Source organism: Engystomops pustulosus, chromosome 9 (assembly GCF_040894005.1).
Source record: "Engystomops pustulosus chromosome 9, aEngPut4.maternal, whole genome shotgun sequence".
Classification (NCBI taxonomy): Eukaryota; Metazoa; Chordata; class Amphibia; order Anura; family Leptodactylidae; genus Engystomops; species Engystomops pustulosus.
Genome location: NC_092419.1, coordinates 94,686,082 through 94,706,002, shown reverse-complemented (window position 1 = coordinate 94,706,002; position 19,921 = coordinate 94,686,082). Strand labels below are relative to the sequence as shown.

Genomic DNA, 19,921 nt, shown 5'->3' with positions numbered 1-19,921 from the left:
TGTTTCATTAATCTGCCATATATAAACATTTCTTCAATTAGAGGTTATAAAAAAAATGTTCCTTTGTTAAGATAATTTCTCATAAATGTAATCATATGGTCCCTTAGAAACAAGACTGTGTCCTTGGATACGGCCACGTCTGCTGGAGTGATTGCACAAAAGGTTTCTAAATATTAAAATGTCCGGGAGTTACTGGACAGGTCCCACAGACGTCCTGTGGTAATGAACGCTGAATCCAGGTGGTCAGGCAGGACTCTACAGCGCATGTCTGGCCACTGCTGCCAAAATGTGGCGTGGTCGTATTCGAGGAAGCTATCTCGTTTCTAAGGGTCAACATGGCTACATTTATGAGTAATTATCTTCACACAGGAACATTTTTTTTTAATAACATCCAATTAAAGAAATGTTCATATAATTAAATTAATTTGCCATATGTAAATGCCCAGATGGAAATACCCCTTTAACATCCCTTTAAAAGAAACCTACCATTTGATTTGATGCATTATGAAGCAAACATACCTTGAGAATAATGCTGTAGCTACACTGATGCAGGATCATATCTTGGTTAATCCCTGAGCTGAGTGGTTTTGCTGATAACACAGATAAAAAATTATGATAATGAAGCTCTGTCAGCAATTCTCTGCAGGAGAGGATGATGTAATCCCTGGGTTGTGCCTGAAGGCAGAATAATCAATTGCCGCACCATCCCCCAGCTGCTGTGTATGAGTGATCCAGCTCAGGTTGATTAGTCATGTCTTGACTAAACTCCATTTGACCCAGCTTTCCCACAGTTTTGAATGCTGTTTTCTTTTTTTTCAGCAAAACCACTTAACTCAGTAAAGTAATTACACTGTGTGCAATTGACTTATTAGTAATACCTCTTTATATTGCAATGCAAAAGGCAACCTAAGGAGTTATGATCACCTGTAGCTACTCACACGACATCAGTCTTTACAATGGTGCCCTTACTTCACCCTCACAGGGCTCCTGTAACAAAATTAATAGGGAATTCCTCCTCCTTTATTGATTTTTAACATATCTGAACACCCATAAACAAATAGTAGTACTTTGTTTTTACTTTTTTTAGCCAACATACAGCGAATGGGTGGTGAGTTGCCTATGTACCCTCTCAGATTGAATCATCAATATAAAAACACACTTGGGATTTAATCTATTGTAGTCACAGGACACCTTAAATGCGCTAGCACTTTACATACATGTGTGCACTTTATAACAAGTGGATAATTATGCACCAAAGTATTATGGAATTACTCTATAATTATGTACTTATTCATGGATAGATATATATATATATATATATATATATATATATATATATATATATATATATATATATATATGAAATGTATTAAAAAGTGGGATGGGTTTGTGTGATCATGTGACCCAATTGATCATGATCATGTGATTCAGTTGTACTTGTATATATATGCACCATTTGCACTTGGCATGAAAAAGGCTCACATTGAGCCGAAACGTTGCTGTATTGGGATACGAGATAAAGAGGACTTACATTTTTTCACTGGAACCCTGGAGTGCTGCCTTCTCTCCATTTGTAGGCTTGCACCCACTTCGCATTCAATGTGCTGCTCTGGACTTTCTCTAAGTATTTTTTGGACACCCATAAAGTTATAATTTCTTTATTGCAAAACATTTAGACATATTTGCAGACAGAAAAATATGTAAGACACTAAAATAATAAAAAGCGTCATAGACATTATAATAAAAGTTGTAAAAAGCGTTCTTCTAAAAACTTGGAAAGATCAGCGCTAAACACAATAATGCCACAATAATGCCAAAAGGAGTAAAAGGATAAAAATATGGAAAAAGAATCTGATAATTACACCATGATGGAAAGAAAACTCAAAATATGCATGGGACGGGGGGGAAGGGTAAAGGCTGTGTGGCCCCTCCGGAGTGCAACCGGATGGTACCAACATGTCCATATACATAATACAATGATCAGGGAGCCCAAGGTAAAATTCATAAATTAAAACATTCCACCTCCGATAAGATAAGACCGCCCAAAAGTAGAAAACATAGGAGACATCCGGAGGGGGAGGCGTCTACTGATCGTTTGGATTGGGGTTGGCATCTGGGTACTTGGTGAGGTCAAATGTCAGGACCTTGCTGATCACACAATCTCCTTGCTGCAAAGAAGACCAGTGACATATTACAAAACAGCAGCAGCACTATATGCATATACACAAAGGCCTTTCCTCCATAAGAGCAGGGTAGGTTACCACTACAATACATTGGTGTAGGGTCGGTATGAGGAGTATACAGTATACGGTTCTTCAGGATATGGCAGGCATAGGGAACGCGTTTCCAAGATGGAACACAGAAATGTGCATCACACACTTAAACAAGTTGATTGGTAAATCACCTAAACATTGCAACCATCAACCATAATGTAAGTCACATGGCATTCAATATGTCTATAGGAGAGTCAATAGCCAAGTGGCTTCTGTGCCTTCCAAATCTTGTAGCCATATCTGCTGGATCCTTTGTGGGTCACTTCTGTTGAAATCCAGTGGAATGAAGAAATAGACTCCTTTCACTACATATTTGACTAAGGCTACATATGCACACGGCTGTGTGCTTGCCCGAGCCATTTCAAGGGGCGAGCACGCAACCAGGTGCAGAAAAGGGGAGGGGGGAATACTCCTCACCCCTCCCACCCTGCATATAAAGCCAAGTGGCCACAATCTGGAGAGATATAGTATATGTCCTATCCTTTGCGGCACTTGAGACATTCATTCCACCTCATTTGCCAGTGTCTGGTCAGAGAGCAGATGGGGGGTGTGAATGCATGAATAATAATGGTCGTGAGCCTAAAAGTCATCAAAAATCTGAAACTTCAGAAACAAGTAAACCCCAGATTCATTACTTACCTCTGGATATACTCCAACCAAGCTCTCTGCCTTGGTGTAAAATTCCTCCTTTAGGGAGATGACGATTGCTTGGAAGTTAGTCATTGACTGCTCCTTAATGTAGTTGGCCACCTAAAAGAGGAGGACCTCAGTTACATTGCAGATGTATAATAATAATCATTAGAGCAAATGTGGGACATATCTGGCAGATCTTCTCACCTTGCCAATGTTGGTATTATCTAAGGCGGCGTCTATTTCATCCAGTACGAAGAATGGGGATGGCTTATAACTAAGGATGAAATATAAAGCTACAGGTTATGTGGATGGAAACATACAGAGACCCATTACCAGGAAGAGCAAGAGTGGCCCTTTACCTGTGAATTGCAAAAAGCAAAGCAAGTGCTGCTACAGTTTTCTCTCCTCCAGACAAGTTGTCCATGGGTCTGAACCGTTTTCCAGGAGCCACACAGTTGTAGTTGATGCCATCTAAGTAAGGTTCTTCTGGGTTTTCTGGCCCCAAGAAAGCCTGTAAGGATTAGGCAAGTCATTATGAGCAAGATAAAGGATGGCTGAAGATTAATTCAGCATCACAGGGATAAGTACATACCTGGGCACTGCTATTCCTGGAGAGGGCTTTGTAGATTTCATCAATGTTGGTAGCTACAGACTCAAAGCAGGCATTGAAGCGGTCAAACCTCTCCTTCTTTGTCTGCTCGAAGGCCTGCTTGGCTTTCTTGGCTCGCTTACGAGCTGCTTCAAACTCTGCAAAAAGGGTTTAATACAGGGCCTTTGATATAAAGGTAAATAGTCAAGGTTAAAGGACATCTACCACCAGTGTAAAGGATAGTAAACCAAGCACACTGACATACTGGCCTGTGCCCCTCTGGCAGGATTTGTTCCTCTTTAAGCTTCTTATGCCCTTGTTTTTAAGACAAAAAAAAGTTTCAAAAATTATGCAAATGAGCCTGAGGGGCTCCAAGCTACATAGGTGTTAACGGAGCCTGGAGCACCTGAGGTTCATTTGCATCATTTAGAAACAAGGGAGGATCCTGCCCGAGGGGGAACACACCTGCATGTCAGTGTGCTTAGTTTACAATTCTTCATCCTGGTGGTAGATGTCTTTTAAGCCTGGTTTGATACGACTGTGTTTTTTCTTCATGAGATACAGACATTATGTGGGGCAAGGACTGAACACTGTGCAATGACCCAGACTCCGATGGGTCATTTACAGTGCTTGAAGATTGCAGTATAGGAAGTCATGAGATTTTAAGCATTAGGGCTAGCCATGAAGCTTTTGAGACCTTCCCCTTGCACAGTGCTCAGTTGTCTTGTTTGAAAATGGAAAATATTTCAGCAATATAACCAAATCAGCAGCTTTGTCAAATTCTGGCAAGAGAGAGAACTGGCCGTGTAGATACCTTTAAGCACAAATCACTAGTACTATGAGGATCTTACCATCAGACGTCTCCTGGAACTTATCTCTGACGCTCTCCAGTTTCTCCATGGCCTTCATGTTGGGGGCAGAGATCCGCTGCAGAATACTTTGCTGCTCGTTGAGCTTCTGCTGCAGAGCGCTCATTTCTTGCTTAATGTCGTCGTCTGCCACAGCGTCCTGACAGCAAAATATTACATGTAGCAAACCTTTCAGAATCAGAAGATTCTGTAATTCTGTATTCTTGTAAAGTGAAAACACTTCTTAGCTTTACCTTAAGGTCTTCAGAAAGTTCACTGTAGTCTATTTCGATTAAGGCTTCACGAGCATAAAGATTAGAGGTCCTCTGGGAGCTGCTGACAGATTCTTCTCCTTGAGATCCACCCTTAAAATAGATAAAGCCATGTTCAGTCTTGTATGACACAACCCATCAGACAGACACATAAACCAAAAAAAAAAAAAAACCTTCAATTTAGGTTACGTACAAGATAGGGTCCATCGGTTTGTTCTTAAGTTGAATTTGCATGTAAGTCGAAACTGTATACTTTATAATTGTAGATCCAGACAAACATTTTTTCTTGCCCCAGTGACAATTCGAGTTTCAAAAATTTTTGCTGTTGGTCACAGTGGGCAGAGGGGTACGTCTTTAACTAGGGGTTGTCTGTAAATCGGGAGTCCTTAAGTAGGGGACCGCCTGTATATTCCCTGTGGTTTTCATGTAAACCCGATGCCTCCATAATAACCAACTATGGACCACCAAGCATTTCGTACCCCCAAAACAAGAACATCCGCCCAAGTTCTCACCTCTCCCTGGCTGATGTCATCCATCGTGCCCTTAGATAAGGGAAGCTTAATATCCTGCATCTTGCAGGCCTGCAGCAGGTTGTGTCGATCACTGCGCTTCTGCTCTAGTTTCGTCTCAATCGCAGTGACTTCTTTTTGCAGATGTGTCATTTCCCTGAAGAAGCACAAAATTGTGAAATTATAATCTTATCAGACTAACAAAGATATATATATATATCTTTGTTAGTCTGATAAGATTTTAATTTCACAATATATATATATAATATAACTAGAAGTTAGCATACAGATTATTTTTAAAAAGTGAAAGCCAACAACGAAAAATCACTGAAAAAACAAAGCTGGTGATCTATATACTGACTTGTTGGCGCCCCCTAGCTTCTTCCGGATTTCTTCCATTTGATGGTTCTTGTCATTTACTTCGGACTTTTTAGCCAAATGTTGGTTTTTCAGATCTTGTAGCTGAGCCATTGTCTCGTCGATGATCTTCATGTGTCTAGTCTCCTCCTATAGATACCATAAGAAATACAAATTAACACGAAGTCGCTCTGCTGATGTAGACTTAACAAAATTCTTTGCTCCTATGAGAGAAGACCCAGAAGTGTGACCTAGGACTCATTACAAGTATGGGTGGCGATACCTGATATGGAATAAGCGTGGGTCTGACAACCAGCACCACCTCTCTCTCTACCAATCTAATGCGGATGACTCGATATCACAAGCATCTTTTGCACTTACCTTTTTCAGTTTTTCGATTTCGTTTTCATCTTTCTTCACGGACTGCTCCCACGTCTGCACCTTCCCCTGATCCTCTTTCAGTTGATTCTTTTCATAGTCAAGTTGAATGCCCAGACGGGTCTTTTGGTTCTCAAACTCCAACCTGCAGAAGGTCCGCACAATTATTTACTGTGGTCTCCAATCCAAGGCTCGTAAATAACCGCACCCATCAGGGCCTGACAGATGAGGGTTGTAGTTTTCAAGGACTGCAAAGCATAAGCAGCTCCATTGACCATATCAGCTATAAATAAAGTGAATACCTCTTCTTTGCAATATCATTCTGTCTCTTGACCTTCTCCTCCTCAAACTCTCTGATGTTACGGACCCCTATCTCCTGACAGAACTCCTCAAACACCTCGTCTTCCACCTGGTGGGTACAAGTATACATTACTATAAGTGCAGGGTAACATAATGAAGGAGACACCTTTATGTTATACACATCTTTTCCACTACTTACCAAATTCATCTTTTCCTTGAGGTCCTTCATCTCTCTCTCGCGGCTTTGAACGATCCGCTTTATGTCATTGATCCGTGGGTTGAAGTTTGCCAACTCGCTCTCCAGCTTGGATTTTTCCTGGGCACAAGTGAAGAACATAGTGAATACTGTGAACACATACTGTATATGAAGGACACTTTTGTATAAAGCCGAGATTGACTGGTACCTGCATATTCATTGCTAAATGGCGGGTTTTGGTCTGTTCCAGATCACTCTGGGAATATTTCAGCCTCATCTGCAGACCATGAGCCTGGGACTGGACCTGCCTCAGCTCTGCCTCCTTACGCTTGGCTTTCATTTGCTCCTGTAAATCAATGGAAAGTGTTGATAGATCTGTAATACTAAACCGGCTCGGCTCTGCTACCATTATCAATGGCTGGAAGAAAGCCTTCTAGTGTCCTTAGCTCACCTTCAGCTCCTCTGTTAATCTTTCCTTCTTTTCCTTGAGTTTATCCACAGCTTTTTCATCCCATCTTCTGGCCTTGGCCTTTAAGTCGCTGGCACCTCCAGAGATGACACCAGACTTCTGGAATAAGGTTCCATCTAGAGCCACGGTCTGTAAAAAACAAGCGACAATTGGAAAACAAAGTTCTGCTTTGTAGTATTACAAAGCGATAAATTCTCTATATATATGTCATGTCCTATGGCAGTGATGGCTAACCTATGGCACTGGTGCCAGAGGTGGCACTCGGAGCCCTTTCTGTGGGCACTCAGGCCATCACCAGAGATGACTCCAGGTATCTTCCTGCAGTCCCAGACAGCCCAGGACTTGCTGTGCACAGAGGTATTTTAAAGTAACAGCTCGACCTGGGACTATTTTCTGCTTTATTGGTGTCCTCAGGGGGCTGGTATCAATGAAAACTGACAGAGAAGGGAGTATAAATCACAAATTAAATTTCTGTGGTAGCACTTTGCGATAAATAATTGGGTCTTGGTTGTAGTTTGGGCACTCGGTCTCTAAAAGGTTCGCCATCACTGTCCTATGGGATCATGAGCGCAAGGTGTGAAACCTTCTACTAGTTTGTATCAAGGGAGATGCTATGGGTTGGTGGCTGACAAGTGTGAGTAAGAAAACCACATACAGTGGATGTGATGTTATGTACCTTGTGTCTCTGGTGTCCCCCAAAGGCGATCCTGCGGGCATCTTCTACATTGTCGCACACCAGTGCGTTACCACAGGCGTACTGGAGAGCCTTCTTAATATGTGGCGGCTCGTACCGGATTACATCAATAACCAGTTTTGCCCCTTTTAGTTCACGCAGTTTCTCATCAGTAGGTTTCACCTAAAAAAAAAAAAGAAAAATTGAAAAAAAAAAAAAGAGATAAATGAAAAAGGTGAGTTTATACAGTAGTAGTCACAAACCTCAGCAGATCATCCCAGAAATGCCTGATAACAGAATACAAGAATTAGAAATGGAAGCAATACCTCCAGATAATCCAGAGGAAGGAAGGTTTCTGGCTCCCCGCGCTGCTCCTTGATATACTGGATACAGTCTCTTCCTGTCTTTTCAGAGTCCACAATGATGGCGTCCATGTTCTTTCCCAGCACCTTAGTGACTGCGATCTGGTACTTCTTCTGGGTGGGCTGGCAGAGGTCAATCAGGCGGCCATACTGATAATATAAGGAAACAGCTTCACCATAGGTGTCCAGTTCATAATTCCTAGCTCTCCCATAATTACATACACGCCATGCATTGGTCTACACCACTTACCACAGACCCGGGATACAGCCTCTTGATGCTCTCCATGATCTCAGCTTTGCGCTGCTGTCTGCTGCTTTCTTGACGATCGATCCTGGCGTCGCCCAGCTGCTCCATGACTTGGTTCAACTCCTTGTTGATTTCGTCAATTCTTCTCTTCGCCATTTCCACATCTTCAGTAAGAGTCTCTTCCAGATTCTTCTGTTCTTCTAAAGACTGCCTGAAAGAGCAATAAAACATTGGGTTGGTGAAACACTGCTCCGTTTATGGCATAAAGTGGCACATGCCCCTTCTTTTTGCTTAGGTGACTTTAGACAAATCATTAGCCATTGCCTCCAGATGTTGCAACCTTAACCTATCCCCTACAGGCAGTTCCCTATTTAAGGACACCCGACTTGCAGACAACCTATAGTTACAGACAGACCCCTCTGACCTCTGGTGAAGCTTTCTGAATGCTTTACTATAGTCCCAGATTGTAATGAAGCTTTATTGATAATCCTTGGCCCCATTACAGCAAAAAAATGTTTATACTACAATTGTCACTGGGGCCAACATTTTTTTTCTCTGGATCTACAACTATAAAATATACAGTTTCGACTTACATACAAATTCAACTTAAGAACAAACCTCCGGACCCTATCTTGTACGTAACCCAGGGACTGCCTGTACTTTGTTGCAGTAGTATACTCCAATCTTCTGTGTAGGTTTGGACGCTTGGTGTCAGAAACCTATTTATCACTTTCTGATGACCGATCCTGAGGATTCATGGAGATGACAGCACCTTTACAACACACATGTCACCAAGAATGTCCTTTTTAGCTGGTGAAAGGCTCCAATAGCCTGTGCTATTAAGGAGGGGGGAAGCTGCAGAAGCCTTTGTACCTGTGTCAGTCTCTTCTCCTCACTCATGCAGCTGCCTCCTCCTCCCCTCTTCCTGTCCTGTGCATTGAGCAGGCAGGGGAGGGGGGTGCACAGGCTGCAGCCGCCCCTCACCTGGGACACACCACATACATGGATCCCTGCCAGCAGCAAATGTAACATAAACCATTATAAACTACTGGAATAATTCATAATGCTTCAAAAGCATTTTTAAAATCAGCATAGCATAGGCTACTGGAACCTGTCACCAGGAATGTCATTTTGTTAATTTCTCATTTTTGGCCCTCTGTCGTAGGGATACGTTGGGAGGATTCCCAACGTATCCTTACAACGGAGAGTTAGGATCCCATAGTATGCACATAGAGTGGGAGTTGTTCTCCTGTTAGACTCCACACCTGGGCAATTCCCCTCTAGGGTCCTCCTAGAGTGTACTCTCAGTAAAGGATGCCATACAGTTGCATCCATCCCCCATAGGCCATTATGTCCTCAATTGAGACCATACATCAAGTAATTATGGAAAGGTGCAGCTTCCTGTGTCTTTCCATCCCGTGTTTCCAGTAGGATTCAACATACACTGTGCACATGGATGCACATGTATATGTTTAGCGCATTTCTGCTTTCCTGACATATACACCAAATGTATCCGTAAAGGTGAATGTAACATAATGTCGATTCCAAAATAACACCCAAATATACAAAAAAACACATAGTGCTACCCACTTGCTGGTTGCAATATATTCCTCCAGCTTTTCTATTCTCTTCTGGTTTTCTTCTATTTCTCGCAGCTTCTGCTTGATTTTTGCCTAAAACAATTATATGGTAAAGACTCAAGCTACAAATCACGCTACTCCTTAAAAGGGGCACAGATCAGATTGAAGATACAAAGAAGCTAAATCCTCCTTACCTCAGTCTCCACTTTTTTCCTTTCCTCTAAATCGAGGCGATCCTGGTCAGCTTTCTGGTCTCTGTTGAACTTCTCCAGCTCCTGGGCCAGTGTTGCGGCTCTCTTGCTGGCTTCTTCCTTCAGACGGTGATATTTCTTCACCTAGAAGACAATAATTACAAAACGTAATCACAAAGAATCTCCACAAATCCACCAGGGATAATGGGTCTCAAGAGAGAAGGAAGCGGCCATTACCTGGTTTTCTTCCAATGTAAGATCCCGACCTTGGCTCTGGCTCTCCTCCTCCATTCTTTCTTCAAACTCCTGCCTGGCCTTCTCCACAGACAGCATCTCCTTCTCCAGCTCGTCCATGTCTGCCTTACGCTTCTTATATTGTTTCTGGGCATTCTGCAGGGATTTCTTGGCCGTTTCCAGCTTCTTGATCTTGTGAGCAGTGTTTTCCTTGGCTTTGATGTACTGTGGACGCTTCTGATTCAGTTCAGCATCCTTCTCCCTATTCGTAGAAGAATAAGCAACAAGTATATAAAGATGAGCTACATCTTATTACACGATAAAAAAAAATATTCACACAGTGTCTTGAAGAGGACTTACTTGATCTCCTTCTCTATGGATTGCTGCTCTCGCATCATCTTGCCCAACTCCTTTTTCTTATCCTTTAATTCTTCTTCAACTTTGTCCATGTGTTTCTTATCCTTGTCAATCTCCTTGTTCTTACTGGTCAGCTCCTTGTTCAGCCGTTCTATCTCAGACTCGTTGTGGTAAAGCTTAAAGAGCTGCATCTGGATCTGGGCTCGTGCCACCTCATCCTTTAGACGCTGGTAGCGTTCAGCCTGTGTACAGAAGAATGACATTAGACCCCTCTGAAGGTGTATATAACAGTGGCAACTAATCAGATTTCCCTGTTTTAATAATAATAATTCTTTATTTATGTGTGCACACAGATTATGCAGCACAGCATAGAGCATGTCAAATTGGAGTGTTGGAGGAAACCGGAAGACCCGGATAAAAACACGGAGAGAACATACAAGCTCTTTGCAGATGTTGATCTGGGTGGGAATCGAACCCAGGACTCCAGCGCTGCAAGGCAGAAGTGCTACTCACTCAGCCACCGTGCCGCCCACGTTTTCTGAACATACAGGAGGAAACAAAGTTTCTAAAGTTTTGCCCAAACGCTTCACTTTAGAGGAGTGTGGTCAGTCCATGCAATCTCCCGTTTTACGGATCAACCACAATGCAGAGGACGGTCTCCATGCATCATGGTGATATATGTTACAAGGAATCCCTTCTTCGTAGCGGAACATCAGCGGCCAACCATAATCATGATAAGAACAGGGAAGAAGGTACTCCTTATATCACAAATCACACCATTATGCTATCTACTGTACTTGATCTGCAAAATTCGGCAAATGCAAGGTTCGTGATTTGCGAATCTTGTGCTTTTAGCCTAAGGGATTAAAAGAGCAGAATTCACTAACCTCCTCCTTCTCTTGCTTTGCTTCCTTCCTCTCTGCGGCGATGTTCTTCTTGCGGTGATAGTTGAACTGCGTATCTTCTTCCGCTTTTACCATTTCCTTCTTGCGCTTGTCGTATTCCTGCGCCAGCTCCCCTGACCTGCTGATCTCCTCAAACAGAGCCGTACGTTCCTTGGGATTCTTCATGGCGATGGACTCTACTGCACCCTGTATAAAATAAGGAAATGGTCAGAGGAAGAGAACCAGGTTCTCCTCCAGAATTATGTCATTCAATAAACTGCCCTGTACAATAGAACAATGTCCTAAGCTTTTATAACAGTCGTCACCCACCATCTTACCTGAAACACCAAGAAGTTCCTGGCTTTAATAAGGATCCCGAGCTTCTCCAGTTCATCGCTGTATTCTGACAACTGAACAACTTTGCTGTTGATTCTGTATTCAGAGGAGCCGCCTAACAAGACATAAGCAAAGTCAATTTCAGATGGGACTCGCATAATGAACGTAGCAGTAGAGTGACCCCTCTATTATGATGGGGCCACCTACAAAACCTAGAGGGTATTGTTTTATTACCAATAATATGTCTGGAAAAAACCTTCTCTTTGCCGTTGTCCTCCTCATACACCATGCTCACAAATGCTCGGTTTGCAGCAGGTTTCCCCACAGGAGCTCCATGGATCAGATCACGGAGGGTCTTTACTCTCAGATTGCTGGTCTTCTCCCCCAGCACAAAACTGATGGCGTCCATAAGATTGGATTTCCCTGTAGATCACAATGCAATATAAACAGTCTAAATGCGTCAGAGCTATAGATAACGCCCCCACTGGACCCCACTCCACAGCCCATGACTTAGAACCGGCTGGTCAGCAGGATTGATTGAGTTTTACCCAATGTGCACGAACCTTATGAGACTCAGGCAAAGTCTTATGACAACTATAGATGGAAAAAAATTACAACAGCGCCCCCATACGGGCAGCTGCCTCATAACATGCAATTAACACTGCAAATTTAATCTTAATATCCCCCATTTCTCCACCCTCGCTACACAGCTCTGTGCATTGTGTAGCGGATGTACATGTGACCTATGAAGACGACTTCTCTAGCCTGTGAAGTAGAGCCACCACTGATAATTGAAACTCACACAAAATCTAATAATGACCGTTTACAGAAAACACGGCCCCTCTCCTGATATGCATGTTTAGTGATTAAATTATTTTGGAGCATGGTTTATTCAAAAATGCTACAAAGGACACCATGACAACTCTTAGGAGGGGACATGTCTTGTCATCTGGCCCCTCCTATCTACTCCTCCTTATGCCTTCTTACTATTCAGCAGTTCATGTCATGGGACCACCTGCACTCTTCCCATCGTAAACGACAGCGGCCACCTGCACAAACCCATATACCCCGGGCAGCCCCCCTGCATATTGGGGCAGTCCCCTGCACACCCCTGATCCTGACCTCCTGCATATTGGGGCAGTCCCCTCTGCACACCCCTGAGCCTGACCTCCCGCATAGTGGGGAAGCCCCCCTGCACACCCCTGAGCCTGACCTCCCGCATAGTGGGGAAGCCCCCCTGCACACCCCTGAGCCTGACCTCCCGCATAGTGGGGAAGCCCCCCTGCACACCCCTGATCCTGACCTCCTGCATATTGGGGAAGCCCCCCTGCACACCCCTGAGCCTGACCTCCCGCATAGTGGGGAAGCCCCCCTGCACACCCCTGAGCCTGACCTCCTGCATATTGGGGCAGTCCCCTCTGCACACCCCTGAGCCTGACCTCCCGCATATTGGGGCAGTCCCCTCTGCACACCCCTGAGCCTGACCTCCCGCATAGTGGGGAAGCCCCCCTGCACACCCCTGAGCCTGACCTCCCGCATAGTGGGGAAGCCCCCCTGCACACCCCTGAGCCTGACCTCCCGCATAGTGGGGAAGCCCCCCTGCACACCCCTAAGCCTGACCTCCCGCATAGTGGGGAAGCCCCCCTGCACACCCCTGAACCTGACCTCCCGCATATTGGGGCAGCCCCCTGCACACCCCTGAGCCTGACCTCCCGCATATTGGGGCAGCCCCCTGCACACCCCTGAGCCTGACCTCCCGCATATTGGGGCAGCCCCCTGCACACCCCTGAGCCTGACCTCCCGCATATTGGGGCAGCCCCCTGCACACCCCTGAGCCTGACCTCCCGCATATTGGGGCAGCCCCCTGCACACCCCTGAGCCTGACCTCCCGCATATTGGGGCAGCCCCCTGCACACCCCTAAGCCTGACCTCCCGCATAGTGGGGAAGACCCCTGCACACCCCTGAGCCTGACCTCCCGCATATTGGGGCAGCCCCCTGCACACCCCTAAGCCTGACCTCCCGCATATTGGGGCAGCCCCCTGCACACCCCTGAGCCTGACCTCCCGCATATTGGGGCAGCCCCCCTGCACACCCCTAAGCCTGACCTCCCGCATAGTGGGGAAGACCCCTGCACACCCCTGAGCCTGACCTCCCGCATATTGGGGCAGCCCCCTGCACACCCCTGAGCCTGACCTCCCGCATATTGGGGCAGCCCCCTGCACACCCCTGAGCCTGACCTCCCGCATATTGGGGCAGCCCCCTGCACACCCCTAAGCCTGACCTCCCGCATAGTGGGGAAGACCCCTGCACACCCCTGAGCCTGACCTCCCGCATATTGGGGCAGCCCCCTGCACACCCCTTAGCCTGACCTCCCGCATATTGGGGCAGCCCCCTGCACACCCCTAAGCCTGACCTCCCGCATAGTGGGGAAGACCCCTGCACACCCCTAAGCCTGACCTCCCGCATAGTGGGGAAGACCCCTGCACACCCCTGAGCCTGACCTCCCGCATATTGGGGCAGCCCCCTGCACACCCCTGAGCCTGACCTCCCGCATATTGGGGCAGCCCCCTGCACACCCCTGAGCCTGACCTCCCGCATATTGGGGCAGTCCCCTCTGCACACCCCTGAGCCTGACCTCCCGCATATTGGGGCAGCCCCCTGCACACCCCTGAGCCTGACCTCCCGCATATTGGGGCAGCCCCCTGCACACCCCTGAGCCTGACCTCCTGCATATTGGGACAGTCCCCTCTGCACACCCCTGAGCCTGACCTCCCGCATATTGGGGCAGCCCCCTGCACACCCCTGAGCCTGACCTCCCGCATATTGAAAATACTTGAAATTGAAGCAACTTCCTGAACGCCCCAATAACAAACTGAATGTGGATCTCCCCTCTGTAACACCCGGTGCCCCCCAGTACCACCCCCTGTGTCCCCCCGAGGTCCCGACTTGCTGGCAGCCCCCGGTCTGCGCTTACCGGATCCATTGGGGCCGATGATGGCGGTGAACCTGCGGAAGGGCCCTATGATCTGCCGACCCTTGTACGACTTAAAATTTTCAATCTCGATTAACTTGAGGAAACCCATGTCTGCGGCCTAGGCGCTCCCGCTGTGCACGGGCCCCTCCGGTACTGCGGTAAACCCGGGGCCGCAGGCCGCCAATTCTGCGCTCGTCGATGGGAGCGCGCCTGGCAGTGACGTCAGCACTCTGCTGCCGAGGGGGCGGAGCTCCACCACATAAACACACATCGCTACTGTACCGACTTGTCGCCGGTCTGTGAAAGTCGGCCATTTTGTTGGTGGGTTAGAGGACGATGCCGGAGCTCAGTGCAGGTGTCCTTTTAGCTGCATCCTAATTTATTTCACCATTAATTTTAATATTGAATATTTAGTTCCGGCAGTGGCTTTTGCTGTTGGCTTTGCTAATGTTTAGCTGTTGTGTCATTCTGAGAACTATAATAGTCAAACTATACATATTTATATATTACATGATACAAATTCTCAAATCTCATAGTATTTACAAATTTTCCCTCTCTACCCACCCATTTATATTCTGTATCAACAATAACAAAATGTATTCAGATTTACCCCTTAATGACGCGGCCTTGAAAAGGCTCTAGTAACCGGGGCATTTTTAGGGAATTTTCGTACATGGCGTACAGGGCTGGATTAAAGGAGGGGCTCATGGGGCTCAAGCCCCGGGGCCCCCACCATTTTCAGTTTTTAAAGGGGCCCCCACCAGTTTCCGACAGTCAGTGACTTAGCTCTGCTCTGTGTCTCGGCCCGTGGCCGCCCGCAACGCACATAGGGGTCTAGGATGACAGCAATGTCAGTGAGACACAGCTGCCTTCGCTGGGGGAGATCGCCGAGATCGCCATTTTCTACAGGGGACTGGCAGTTAAAGTCTACAGGGGGCTGGCAGGCTACATACTACAGGGGGCTGGCAGGCAATATACTACAGGGGGGCTGGCAGGCTATATACTACAGGGGGGCTGGCAGGTTGTATACTACAGGGCGGCTGGCAGGCTATATACTACAGGGGGGCTGGCAGGTTGTATACTACAGGGGGGCTGGCAGGCTGTATACTACAGGGGGCTGACAGACTGTATGCTACCAGTTTGCGCCCAAGGGCCCCCACCACCCTTTATCCGGCCCTGATGGCGTATAAGGGCCATAACTTCTTTTTTTGTGTTTATTTCAAATATTTTTTTTTCTCCTTTTTAGTTTTATTTGGGGTTAAAAGTGGATAAAATTGCTATTTTTTGTAATTTATAGTAATAAATCGCTCCTGCCTTCTCCCCAGGGTCTGCAGGTTTTTCTCCTATGGATAGGGCCTAACTTGCTTTGTGGAAAAACCCCTTTAAAGCGAACCCGCCATCAGAAATTGGGCTAGTAAACCAATACCAGTATGTTATCAAGCAGCTGAACAGCTTTCAGATCATATTTCTTTCATGGCCTAGTGTGGTGGCATCATACAAAAAACCAACTTTGAAGTGAGGCGTAAATTGGTGTTATTAAGTCAAGGAGGTGTAGAGTTTAACACTGAAGTCAAGATCTCCCTGCCTCAGAAAGCCCCTTCACTGTAATTGTTGGTCCTGCATCATTAACCAGATCTCCTGAAGTCTGGTGCATGATGTTAATCATAGGGGATGAGGTGTTCAGAGGTGGGGAGAGCTGGACTTCTGTGTTAAACTCTCCGCCTCCCTGACTTTATGCAACCATTTAACATCTGAGTTCAAAGTTGATTTTCTTGATGATGCCACCAACCTGGGCCACGAAAGAAATATGATTGAAAAGCTGTTCAGCTGGTTGCCAACATACTAGTAGTAGTTTACTAAGCCAATTTCTGATGACAGGTTCCCTTTAAGTTGAAATTGTATGTAAGTCGTAATTGGTATATTTTATAATTGTAATTCCAGAAAAAAAATTTTTTGGTCCCCGTGACAATTGGATTTTTGGTGGGGACACATGTTCAGTTTTTCAAATGCAGTTTTTAATGGCCAAACCTGGATTGGAGTAAAAGTAGGAGGAAGGCCTCTTCCACACTAGCGTTGCGTTTCACGTCAGGGTGCAATGCGTGAAAAACTGACGTTTTTGGCTGCGTTTTTGTTCCATTTTTCCTTGGAGTAATTAGCGTTTTTGCGTTTTTCACGCGCGTGTTGTTAGCGTTTTTTTGCGTTTTCGGCGCATTTTTCACGCGCGATTCAATGGGAGACTCGAGCATTTTTCAAAGGGACCATGGTTTGGGATTAAAATGTGTTATTTAATTGAAAAATAATGTCTTCTGATAATTTGCAAACATCTGCAATCTATTCTTCACTGTTCCGCGCGTATATTATCTCCCGACAATTTAGCAGATGTGAAGAACAGTGAAGAATAGAATAAAAACATTGAACACAGTGAACACAGTGACCACAGGATCATTTAAGAGAAAAACACAGTGCAGAACACAGTGCAGAATAGATTACAGATGTTCGCCACATCTGCTTACTTGTCGGGAGATACGCTTGGAACGGTGCGCCCAAAATAGCATGTGAAGAACAATATATATGTGTGTGAAGAACACATTGCAGATGTTTAAATACATCTGCAATGTATTCTTCACACATATATATTGTTCTTCACATGCTATTTTGGGCGCACCGTTCCGTGCGCATCTCCCGACAAGTAAGCAGATGTGCCGAACATCTGTAATCTATTCTGCACTGTGTTCTGCACTGTGTTTTTCTCTTAAATGATCCTGTGGTCACTGTGTTCAATGTTTTTATTCTATTCTTCACTGTTCTTCATTGTGTTTTTTTAATTAAATGCTCGATCGCGAGCAGGGGAAATAATGTTATTCTGGTCACCTAGCAACCCTTACGTTTAAGACGCATTGCACTCGCATTGCACTTGCAATGATTGCGAGTGCAATGCGTTCTTGATGCATCTCCATAGACTTGAATGGGGCGTGAAAAACGCGCGTGAAACGCAAAAATAGAGCATGCTGCGATTTTGACGCGCGTGCAAACGAACGCAAGCACGCGCGTGAAAAACAACGCTAATGAAGAAAGAGCCATTGAATACAATGGGACAGAGTGCAATACAAGTTCTGCGCATCAAATGCACGCGCAGAACTCGCGCGTGAAAAACGCCAGTGTAGAAGGGGCTGAAGAGTAGCACCTTTCAATTATTTGTCTCAACACATTGTCATCCACACCTACTTTTGGCTTCCAAAACTGCATCTGAAAAACTGAATGTGTGGACGCACCCTTAAAGGGAACATGGGTTGTCAATAAAACTTCATTACAGACACCTTATTGCAGCCTGGGACAAAAGTATCCAGAGAGCTTTTCCTGAGGTCACAGAGGTCTGTCTGTAAGTTGGGTGTCCTTAAATAGGAGAACACCTGTATTTGAACCTAATGCAGTCTATTGTAACGTTGCCAGTTCTCTGTGACACACTGCATTTACTATAATCTCTTAAAAAGATCCATCCCCCCAAAAAATTAATCAGTTTTCTGTCAGATTGTCCTATGTTTGATAAAGGGTTGAAAACCCGAAACACGTTACGAAGGACTGCTTAAGTTTTTTGTCTTTTATGTAATAATTTTTTATGAAATTTTACTTTTTTTAATAAATCCATCATCTTCAGGCTTGTTGAAGTAATTGAATTTTTGGGAGAAGTACACCACCAGCGCACCCGTGACAGCTCTTTTTTTTGTGCACTTATGTAGACTACCTAGACCTAGAACACTTGCACGGTTTTTACGCAAAACTACGCCAGATGTTAGCTGGCATCACCAGAGCCACCCACGGGATACATCAGGAGACCCAAACCTCTTAATGTAGTCAGCGGTGCTGGAGGTGCGAGGCTTCACAAGCGATAAATAATAATCCTTTATTTATATAGCACACACAGATTACGCAGCGCTGCACAGATCTTCCCAAATAAGTCCATGTCCCCAATGGGGCTCACAATATAATCAACCTACCAGTATGTTTTGGAGTGTGGGAGGATCTCCTGCACATCACAGACACGTGCATGACAAACACTCATGTGACATGGCCCTTAGAGACATCTTCTTCCTATAGCAGGAGACGACAAATTGTACATTATAGTTGGGGGCCTGGTACAGATTTTGCAATGGGGCCAGGAAGTTTCAACATGAAATACACCTCTACCTGTTTCACTCTGGTGGGTCTCTCATCCCCTGTGCATAAGGGGCCTAACTATCATCTTCTTTGCAAAGACCCAGGCACCCCAACCACACACACAAACATACACACATAAATACACATACGTACACACACAAACATACACACACACACGTAGATACACACACGTAGATACACACACATACATACATACACACACAAACATACACACACAAACATACACACACATACATACACACAAACATACACACACATACATACACACACAAACATACACACACATACATACACACAAACATACACACACATACATACACACACAAACATACACACAAAAACATACACACACCCACAAACATACACACACATACATACACACACCCACAAACATACACACACATACATACACACACAAACATACACATACAAACATACACACACAAACATACACACATACACACACAAACTCAAACATATACACACATACATACACACACAAACATACACATACACACATTGCACTTTTAGTTGTTGGTTGAGTATGTTTGCATGGGTGGTAGACAATTGTTATGTACTGAAGGGCCTACAAGCGAGCTACAACAAGCTCCGGCACTAAGACATGCCCCGCATACACAGAGGTTACATCCATTCACTTTCTTGTAAGGATTTTGCTGCCGGGTTTTTACACAATCTAACAAAAGGGAACATTCATAAGAAAGACACGGGAGAATAGTGAGGTTTTCTCTGTCTTGTAGGTTACATGTAGGTGGGTGTGTTACTGGAATTGTTGCCTCATTGTGTAGAAGTAAAAGGCCATTGTGTTTTAGCATCTTACCTTTCGCTTGAGTTACGCCCCCGATTTATTCCTTTTACTTGTAGCACAGACCATTTACCACAATGTCGTCTTTTTGGGTTGTATTCACACTTTGCAGTGACACTTCAGTTGTGCCATGTTTTGCAAAAAGAACATTTGACGAATTAATCACGGCTGAGGCCACATTTATTAAAACCCCTGCACCAGATGCCTATACAGGCAACTACATGTGCAGGGTTCTGACCACTTCTGCTTGCTGCCACTT

General features: G+C 45.2%; 1 protein-coding gene across 1 annotated transcript; it reads right to left on the bottom strand.

Moving 5' to 3' along the window:
* Nucleotides 1-1,642: 1,642 nt before the first annotated feature.
* On the bottom strand, nt 1,643-14,903 carry SMC1A (structural maintenance of chromosomes 1A). The gene is made up of 25 exons (XM_072123888.1): nt 14,664-14,903; nt 11,923-12,111; nt 11,691-11,803; nt 11,356-11,559; nt 10,472-10,710; nt 10,115-10,373; nt 9,881-10,021; nt 9,697-9,779; nt 8,110-8,317; nt 7,824-8,009; nt 7,501-7,680; nt 6,807-6,953; nt 6,564-6,701; nt 6,359-6,475; nt 6,162-6,268; nt 5,863-6,004; nt 5,486-5,631; nt 5,128-5,281; nt 4,598-4,708; nt 4,347-4,503; nt 3,499-3,653; nt 3,266-3,417; nt 3,111-3,180; nt 2,913-3,023; nt 1,643-2,168 (listed from the first exon to the last, which is right to left on the bottom strand). The coding sequence occupies exons 1-25, from the start codon at nt 14,770-14,772 to the stop codon at nt 2,085-2,087; spliced, it is 3,702 nt and encodes a 1,233-aa protein (XP_071979989.1). The 5' UTR covers nt 14,773-14,903; the 3' UTR covers nt 1,643-2,084.
* Between the last annotated feature and the right edge of the window lie 5,018 nt (nt 14,904-19,921).